General features: G+C 60.8%; 1 protein-coding gene across 2 annotated transcripts; it reads left to right on the top strand.

Annotated features, from left to right (window-relative positions):
* The first annotated feature begins 270 nt into the window (after positions 1-270).
* Positions 271-8,720, top strand: N4BP3 (NEDD4 binding protein 3). 2 transcript variants are annotated; one of them, XM_035290712.3, is made up of 5 exons: positions 271-514; positions 5,937-6,284; positions 6,540-7,061; positions 7,416-7,670; positions 7,791-8,720. In XM_035290712.3, the coding sequence occupies exons 2-5, from the start codon at positions 5,964-5,966 to the stop codon at positions 8,316-8,318; spliced, it is 1,626 nt and encodes a 541-aa protein (XP_035146603.1). In that variant the 5' UTR covers positions 271-514; positions 5,937-5,963; the 3' UTR covers positions 8,319-8,720. The 2 variants fall into 2 exon arrangements, with proteins under 2 accessions (XP_035146603.1, XP_078220839.1); XM_078364713.1 differs by having other exon boundaries at positions 5,934-6,284.
* The last annotated feature ends 427 nt before the right edge of the window (positions 8,721-9,147 follow it).

The raw sequence follows: 9,147 nt of genomic DNA, 5'->3' as shown, positions 1-9,147 counted from the left end.
TCTGGGGCGTGGGCCGCGCTCTGGGCTGCCCTACCCTCGGGTCCGAGCCCCAGCGCTCAGGGTTGCAGTGACGTGGGCGCAGCCAGCCGGGATTTCGCACCCCACTACCGCGCGGCGCCTCGGCGGGTCCGGGCCGGGGGCGCGGTCGGTGCCGGACGGGGCCCAGGTTGGCTCGGGGGTGGGCGGGCGTTGCCCCCCGGCCCCGCCCCCCACATCCGGGGGCCGGGCCGGGCAGGGCTCTGGGCTCGCAGCGCGCGGTTGAGTCAGGCCGGGTTTTCCCTCCGCCTTTGGGGCAGGCGGGCGAGCGAGCGCCGCGGAGCGCGTCCCTCCCTCGCCAATCCGGCTCCGGCGTCCGCCCGCCCGCGTTTTCCCGGCGCCTGCCGCCCTGCCGCTCCGACCTGGCTCGCAGTCGCGGCTAGAGCCAGCGTTTTGCAGAAGGGTTCAAATCCGCGCGGGGGAGCTGCGACGCGTGGGGGCTGCGGAGCCACGGGCCGGCGAGCGCGTCGCCAGCATGGTAAGCGGGGCGCTCTGGGGGCCGGGACCCGGGGCTGGACTCGGGGGGTGGGGCGGGGCAGGTCTCCGAGGTACGGTTTTCCGGCGTCCTTGGCGAAGGTGCAGACCCCGCTGGCCGAGGCTCCCGTCTGAGAGATGGGCGGGGGTGGCAGGGTGCGGCGGGCGCCCAGGTGTCCCTGCTCCCGGGCAGCTAGGCGCCGGATCGGGGACCGACCCCGATGCTCCGCTGGAGGGGCAAGCGGCAGGCTACCCTGCTCTCCCCAACCCCTGCAAACGCGCTTTCCTGGGAGCAGAGCTTGGGACCCCTGCGCCATGGCTGGGTGGGGCAGGCGTCCTTGGCGCGGGAGTCTGACCTCGGCCTCCGCCCCCCTGCCCAGCCGTCCAGGCAGGCCCCAGGGAGGGGCCAGGAGGAGACGCGCCTCTCTCCCCGCCCCCCAGGTAGCTCCGGGACCTCCCGCAGCTCTGGGGAGCCTTCGCCTTCACCCCTGCTTTTCTAAGAGAAATTCCATGCTGCTACCAACCTTGTTTGCCCCTCCGACTTCCCCACGAAATCTCTCACCTCCCCCTAACACCTTTATCCCCCCAACCCCCTGCCGTGTCCGGGCTGCAGCTACGGGTCTGCGGGTAGGGGACATTCCTAGGTCTTGACCGCCAGAGCACGCGGTCCAGTCCCGGTCATAGCCTTTGGCCAAAGTGAGGGCTGGGGCCAAGCCGAAATCAGGGCCCTGGCAGTCTCCAGAAAGAGAACTGGGACCCATTGTCTCCCACTGGGCCACCCCCTGACCCCAACTACATAGGAACACATTTGGCCTGGCTGTCCTCAGGAGGGAGCAGACGCAGGAGGCCATCCTGGGCGCAGTGATCAGCCTTCTCCCAGGGCCCTCCCGGGCAGGGCTCCTCTACCGGCTGGCAGTATGTGGGTGTGTATGTGCGAGACTGAATGAATGTGGCCAGCCTGCTCCTGCTACCGCCTCTAGAGCTAGAGCTAGCATAGGGACTCCGAGTCCACATGAGGCAGGTTTCCTCTAGTTCTTCCTGACCTGGGGGTCAACAGGAGGCATTCCAGGCTGGGTGGACCACAATCCAGACCAGCCTAGTTGCAGGTGTTCTTGGGAGAAACTTGTGTGGAGGGCCAGGCAGACATACATGCAATACATACACAGCAGTGTGCCCATGGAGGGAACCCGTGACCCCTGGCTGAGGTAGAAGACCTTGCCCAGGGAGTGGAGAATGCTTCTCACAGTGGGGTCCTGGACAACTCACCTCATCTTTCTAGGCCTCGGTTTCCTGATCTGTAAAATAAAGTGAGGGTAATTACTGTCCTGTTTGCCCCCATGAGGCTATTGTGGAGATGAAATGAGATAATGAAATATAGAAGGGCTGCAGCCGGGAAGGCCTATATAGTGATACTAAGCACCACTCCTGCAGGCGTTAGCCCCTGGTCTTTGCCTCAAGTGTCTGTCACAGAGGGGATGGGGTGGGCCAGCCTCTCCCAGCCCCTCTCTGGGCCCCCCTTGCCCACCACCCCAGCTGGGACATTCCAGTCCCATTCCTTAGGGGCAGCTGCAGACACACCCCTTAGCAGAGCTGATCCCCCAGCAGGTGGTGGGACCTTTCCCTGGGGCCAGGGCTCAGGAGGGGCTGACTGTAGTCAGGGCAGGCAGTACTCCTACCCACATGGGGGCTGGGATGTTCCACCCCAGAGGAGATGCAAGGTGGGTTCAGAGAGGACTTCTAGTCCTGGGACCTGTGTGCTTTCTCCCCTGAACATAACCTTAGGTGCATCGATTCACTTTCTGAACCTGTTTCCTCTTGTGAAGTGGGGGAATGCCAGAACTCATCTTCTTGTGAGGATGTGATAGTGCCCTTTGTCTGGCCTGACCCAAAAAAGTACCCACTAACAGGCTCTGGGACACCCCCCCACCCCCCAACCCCTGGCCAAGGAAAGCACGTCCTCTCTCTGCTTCCTGGCCAGCCAGGGCAGCTGTGTTCACCAAGGATTGGTCCGAAAGAGATTCCTCTCTGTGTCCAGGGATTCCAGTGCTGTCCACTAATTTTGGGGACTGGAAATGGGTGAGGGGACTGGTGGTGGGGAGCAGGAGTGAGGCCTTATTGGGGCCAACTGGGATCTGCATAGAATGTGGCTTGAGTGTCCCAGCCCAAATCTAGCCAGCTGGGTGGTTGGGGGCTTGCAGCTCCCAGGACAGGGAAGCCCAGGCACTTGACTTGCCTCCTACCGACCCGTGCAGGGCCCCCGGCTTTTTGCTCTGATGTTGCAGTGAGGCTGCAAGGCACTTGCTCTCTTCCCCTCCTCCTCCCCCACCAAATCCTCTCCAGCCTGTACAGCCGCCCTGCCCTGAGCAGGCAATCCCTGGGCTTCCAAGCAACAGGAAGGAAGGAATGCGTGATGGGGGAGGGGGTGGAGGTGGGGTGGACCCCTTTAGGAAAAGAGACTGTCCCCATTCTGTGACATAGGCAGGGAGGAGCGTCCTGAAACCTGGGGGCCTCAGCCCTGCTGGGGGAGCTGATAATACAGCCAGAGAAATCAGCCAGGAGAGGCAGAGTGGGGAAGGTGGGGGCCTAAGGAGAGACAAAGGGAAGGGGCTGTCTGCTGCTCCTTCACTAGCCTAGGAGCTGGGAAGGACACCTGGGTCATCATCGGGCTGCTGCTATTCTGTCAGTGTGTCCTGAGAGGTTCTCAGTGCTGTGGTGACCTTGTGCACGGCTGGATGATGGTGTTTGCTGCTGGACGTGACTGCACTGTGTCCTCTAACATGGGTTCTGTGCTGCTGGGTGGGGCTGACATGTGGCACACCGTGTGGTGAGTGTGGTTGTATGCACTGTTGTGGCCATGGCTACCTCTAGCTCAAGGACTCTCCCTGGACCTGAGACGCTTCATGGAGAACATGGGGTGTCGGTTCTGTCTCCCTGAGACGGGAAGTGAGCATCTGCCCAAGGGAAGCTGAGGCGGTGTGCATCTGGGGTGAGGTGGGCATATTTGGTACTGCTGCCAACGTCCCCATCCCCAGGGCCACACAGGACTTACAGTTCACAAGCCCTTTCACCTCCATTTCTGACTGTCAGTAATCCTTTGAGGAAGGCCAGGCAAGCAGAGTCTTTCCCACATTATTTATTGTTTTTCCTTTTTTAAAAGAAATAGAGATGGGGTACTGCCATGTTACTGAGGTTTTCAAACTCCTGGGCTCAAGTGATTCTCCTGCCTCAGCCTCCCAAAGTACTGGGATCACAGGCATAAGCCACCATGTCCAGCCCTTTCCCACTTCAGGGATGCAGAAACTGAGGGATGGCAAAAGGCAGAGCATTTGTGTCTTCTGTCCCCTGGAAAGAGTGAGGGCGGGCTGGAGAGCAGGTCTCTGCTGTCCCCTCCCCAAGAAGCAGCAACAGGAGTTGAGTGTGCTCAGGGACAAACCACCCACGGCTCAAGCTGGAGTGGGCTTGTTGTGGGGAGGAGGTATCAGACGAGGAGACAGGATGCTTCCATTCCAATACTTGTGGCTGTAGGTGGTAACATCCTAGGTCCCTGATAGACGTTGGGCAGCCCTGACCAGCTGTGACCTTGGGCAAGTCACTTCACCTTTCTGATCCCCACTGACCTTACCTTTAAGAAAGATCAGTAGCTGGGCATGGTGTCATGCACCTGTGGTTCCCCTACTCAGGAGGCTGAAGTGGGAAGATTCCTTGAGCCCAGGAGGTTGAGGCTGCAGTGAGCCATGTTTGCACTACTGTACTCCACCCTGGGTGATGGAGTAAACAGCAAGACCCTGTCTCAAACAAAAGAAAGAAAGAAAGAAAGAAAGAGAAAGAAAGAAAGGGACAGGACTCAGTGGGACCCCTATGCAGGGCCGAGTCGCTGTGAACCCAGCGCCTGTGATTCCTTAGCTGAATGCATCCCCTATGTGTCCTGCAATGTCTGTTCTCTGGGGCTGGGCTGGGTGTGCTGTACAAATCCAGATTCACCCCATCTTGGGTCTGGGGGTTGGTGGAGAGAGAGCTGAGGTCATTTTTGCCTAGGTGAGGTGAGGCTGTGGGGTTTGGGCAAGTCCCCCTCCCAAAGAACTTTGTCTTCCACGAACACAAAACCTGGAAATGGTTGAGGAAGATGGAGCCTCCTAACGACCATTGTTCAGGGCAGGAGTGGGTGTCCCGGAAGCATGGGTGGTAGTAGGGGACTCACAGCTGTAGCCTGCCTGCTGGGCTTCTGTTCGAGGATGGGAACAGCTGCTCGGGGGCAGGAGGCAGAGAAAGTGGCATTCGTTCATTTGGCCAGACCTTTCTGCACATCCGCTCTAGGGTGGGCACTGGGCTGTGCACAGGATCCCCTAGGGACTAGGTACCAGCCCTGCCTCCAGAGTATGTGGCCCAGTGCAGGTGGGAGACAGTCCATCAGCCTGGTCCCTTGGCAATGTTTGTGTGCCTGGCTGAGCTTGGCTCCAGCCAGCCTGTTGACCCTGGCTATGGCCCAGAGCCTGGACTGGGTGTCATGTTATCCCACCCCATTCTCCCAGCATCTTGGTGATAACTGTTATCACCAGGTGTGCATGCGGAAGCCCAGGCTCACTGAGGTTAGTGGCTTGGCCGGGGTCACATGCCGACTGGATTGGTTCTGCCAGGGTTAGGATTTGGGACCCACCCTGCTAGGCTTTGGAGTAAGACCATATGCAAGGACTGGCGTGAGTCCAGCTGCCCCTTCCTCTCCCTCCCACCACTGCTCAGACGTGAGCACCTGTTCCGGAAACTATGGCCATTGTTCATGTCATCCTTCTTCCTTTTGGGTCCTTCCTGTTTGTATCCCTCCCACCAAAGCCCCCAACCACACCCGTGCCAGATGTTTCCCTTGGGGAGCTTTGACCCTTTGCAGGAAGAGGGGCTGCAGGAGTTATCCCTCTCCCATGGGAAGGAGGAGGAATGGAGAGTCCCACTGGTCCTGGGTCTCTGTGGCTTCTCCCCACCCAACAAATTTGGTGGGGAATTTGGCAGGGGGGTAAACAAGGTCAGGTTCAGCCAGGCTGAGTCCGTCCTCCTTAGCCCTATGCGGGCACAGTGCTGGGAGGAGGGCTTCCATCCTGCTGCTTCTGGGCCTGTCCCCTCCCCGTACCTCTGAATCCTGCATAGGCCCCTAAGTGGAACTGGCCCTTCTGTGCACGGCTAGAGCACCATTGCACTTCCTTAGACTCTTTCCAGCGGAGTGTCAGATGGGCAGGTGGCTTTGGGGCCTATACTTCTTTCTCTTGCCAGTATAGGGATCCTATCCTGGGGTTCTCTCTTGGACCCACATCTGCCTCTCCTGGGCCTGAGCCAGGTTGTGGGGAGCTACAGGGAGCAAGCGCCTTGTTTTCAGGCCCCAGGGAAGTTGGGCAGCCAGTGCCCACCTGCCCCTAATGGAGCCTCCCAATTCCCAGAAGCAGCTGCCTGTGCCCTGTTGAAACTTCATGGCCACAGCCCCAGGCCCTGCTGGCATTGCCATGGGCAGCGTGGGCAGCCTGTTGGAACGGCAGGACTTCTCCCCTGAAGAGCTGCGGGCAGCACTTGCTGGGTCCCGGGGCTCCCGCCAGCCTGATGGCCTCCTCCGGAAGGGCTTGGGCCAGCGTGAGCTCTTCAGCTATCTGCACCTCCCCAAGAAGGACGGCAAGAGCGCCAAGCGGGCCCCTCGGAACGAGCCTGCCGACTATGCCACCCTCTACTACCGGGAACATCCTCGGGGGGGTGACTTCAGCAAGACTTCGCTGCCGGAGCGGGGTCGCTTTGACAAGGTGTGCCTCTGGCCAAGCCCTTTACCAGGTGTGGGGAGGGTGGGGTCTCCTTAGAGACCCTGATGATGGGATGGGGTGGGGACAGGGGTTGCTGAGATACGAAAATCATGCTATGGGCTGGCCTCCTGAGGCTTGGTTGCTGCCTCCCAGTGGCACGCCCCGCAGTCTTGAAGAGAATCCCTCAAGGGCTTTGGGAGCATTGGAAGGTAGAGCAGCAGCTGCCCAGGTCTCACACCTGCCCTCTCTTCCTGGCAGTGCCGCATCCGCCCCTCCGTGTTCAAGCCTTCGGCGGGCAATGGGAAAGGCTTCCTGTCCATGCAGAGCCTGGCGGCCCACAAAGGCCAGAAGCTGTGGCGAAGCAATGGCAGCCTGCACACGCTGGCCTGCCACCCGCCCCTGAGCCCCGGCCCCCATGCCAGCCAGGCCCGGGCACAGCTGCTGCATGCCCTCAGCCTAGACGAGGGCGGCCCGGAGCCCGAGCCCAGCCTGTCTGACTCCTCCAGCGGGGGTAGTTTCGGCTGCAGTCCTGGTACTGGCCCTAGCCCCTTCAGCTCCTCCCTTGGCCACATTAACCACCTTGGGGGCTCCCTGGACCGGGCCTCTCGAGGACCCAAGGAGGCTGGGCCACCAGCTGTGCTGAGCTGCCTGCCCGAGCCACCACCCCCCTACGAGTTCTCCTGCCCCTCTGCTGAGGAGATGGGAGCCATGCTGCCTAAGACCTGTGAGGAGCTCAAGAGGGGACTTGGTGATGAGGTCGACTCCAACCCCTTCACGCAGGTGAGGGAGCCCCTGCCCTGGAGTCCTGTTCTGTGCCTTAGCACTGGGAAACAGGCCAGAGAGAGGGGTCCCAGCCAGCTCACCCACGTGGCTGTGGACACAAGACAGCAAGAAAGAGAGCTGTCTTGGCTTCCTTCCCCTGCATCCCAGGTGGTGGGGATGTCATGCTCATGTCACTGGGGGTCCTTGCCCGAGAGTTGTGTGGGAAGGAAGGAGAGAGGCTCCCTGGGAGGGCCATGAGATGGGGACACCACACCTCTGGAGGACATCCCGGGTTAAAGTGCATGGCATAGGGTCACAGGACATGATCAGTGGCCAGAGGTGCATGGTGGATGCATCTCTTCCCCTTGACAGGTGTTGGAGGAGCGCCAGCGGCTGTGGCTGGCTGAGCTGAAGCGCCTGTATGTGGAGCGGCTGCATGAGGTGACCCAGAAGGCTGAGCGCAGCGAGCGCAACCTCCAGCTGCAGCTGTTCATGGCTCAGCAGGAGCAGCGGCGCCTGCGAAAGGAGCTGCGGGCTCAGCAGGGCCTGGCTCCAGAGCCTCGGGCCCCTGGCACCCTCCCAGAGGCCGACCCCAGTGCACGACCAGAGGAGGAAGCCCGATGGGAGGTGAGAGTTGCCACAGGGCTCAGAGACTCTACTATCTCCATTGTCATTCCCTTCCTCTGCCTGCCCCTCCTAAACCAGCTCCCCACAGCCTACTTTGCTTGCGTCCTCCCCATCCCCCAGGTGTGCCAGAAGACAGCAGAGATTAGCCTCTTGAAGCAGCAGCTGCGGGAAGCCCAGGCAGAACTGGCCCAGAAGCTGGCCGAGATCTTCAGTCTGAAGACGCAACTTCGGGGCAGCCGTGCACAAGCCCAGGCTCAGGACGCAGAGCTGGCCCGGCTTCGAGAGGCTGTGCGCAGCTTGCAGGAGCAGGCCCCTCGGGAGGAGGCTCCAGGCAGCTGTGAGACTGATGACTGCAAGAGCAGAGGCCTGCTGGGGGAGGTGGGAGGCAGCGAGGCCAGGGATGATGCTGAGCAGCTGCGGGCTGAGCTGCTGCAGGAGCGACTTCGGGGCCAGGAGCAGGCACTGCGCTTTGAGCAGGAGCGGCGGACTTGGCAGGAGGAGAAGGAGCGTGTGCTGCGCTACCAGCGGGAGATCCAGGGGGGCTACATGGATATGTACCGCCGCAACCAGGCACTGGAGCAGGAACTTCGGGCACTGCGGGAGCCCCCTACACCCTGGAGTCCCCGGCTTGAGTCCTCTAAGATCTGAGTCCTGCAGAGCGAGCTGACAGCAGAAACACTGTCAGAAGGTGCCCTGAGATGGCTGGCTCAGCCCTCCCTTACACTGGTTGGGGTGGAACCTGCAGAGGCCAGCCCAGGGCTGGGGAGTCGCAAGGAGAGGAGGGATCTGGTGGGGCCATGGGCTGGGTAGAATGCCTCAGCAGGAGCCAGGACAAGGCCCTCCTGGCAGAGGAGCACCTAGGCAGGGCCCAGCCCTGCTCCCTGGAGTGGGTGTGGCCCAGAGAAGGAGGCTGGGGGATCAAGAGCCCCAAGGTCCTGAAGGGCAGGTGAGAGGGAGGGAGGCTGGAGACTGGACTGGGGCCTTCCTCCGTGGAAGGAGGCTGGAGTGGGAATATTGGCCTCTCCCAGAATAAAATAACGTTTTCTACCAGGAAGCCCAGGGAATATGCTGAGCCTGTCCCTGGCCTGAGACCAGGGAATGATGGATGGTTGGAATTAAGGCCGTTCACCTGGGCAGTAGCCCCTCCCATGGCAATGATCAGTGGGAGGGCCTACCCTGTACCTGTCTGCGTGGCTGCTAGGTGTGTGTGTTGGGAGCGGAGGAATCCTGCTCCTTGCCTCAGCCCCACACATTTCCTTAGCTGCCGCGTGGGTTGAAATTCCTTTCTTTAGCACCAGTGCATTTTTCAGAAGGAACAATACCAGGGAACACCAAGAAAACAAAGGGCGAGTCAACCAAGGCATTTTGAGAACTTGAAATGTTTTCTTGGTGGGAAATCTGGGCTCCAGGTGCTTGGGGTCAGCCTGACAGCTACTGCTGGAGTATACACAGGTTCAGGCCCTGCCCCTCCCAGAAC

This window comes from Callithrix jacchus, chromosome 2 (assembly GCF_049354715.1).
Source record: "Callithrix jacchus isolate 240 chromosome 2, calJac240_pri, whole genome shotgun sequence".
Classification (NCBI taxonomy): domain Eukaryota; kingdom Metazoa; phylum Chordata; class Mammalia; order Primates; family Cebidae; genus Callithrix; species Callithrix jacchus.
Note: the sequence above shows the minus strand (reverse complement) of the source record. Positions and strands in the feature narration are given on the sequence as shown.

Excerpts from the sequence above, each read along its gene's own strand:
- N4BP3 (XM_035290712.3), top strand. The coding sequence starts at position 5,964 with ATGGCCACAGCCCCAGGCCCTGCTGGCATTGCCATGGGCAGCGTGGGC. Across the intron at positions 6,285-6,539 it reads AGCGGGGTCGCTTTGACAAG|TGCCGCATCCGCCCCTCCGT; the intron begins GTGTGCCTCTGG and ends TCTTCCTGGCAG. Across the intron at positions 7,062-7,415 it reads ACTCCAACCCCTTCACGCAG|GTGTTGGAGGAGCGCCAGCG; the intron begins GTGAGGGAGCCC and ends TCCCCTTGACAG.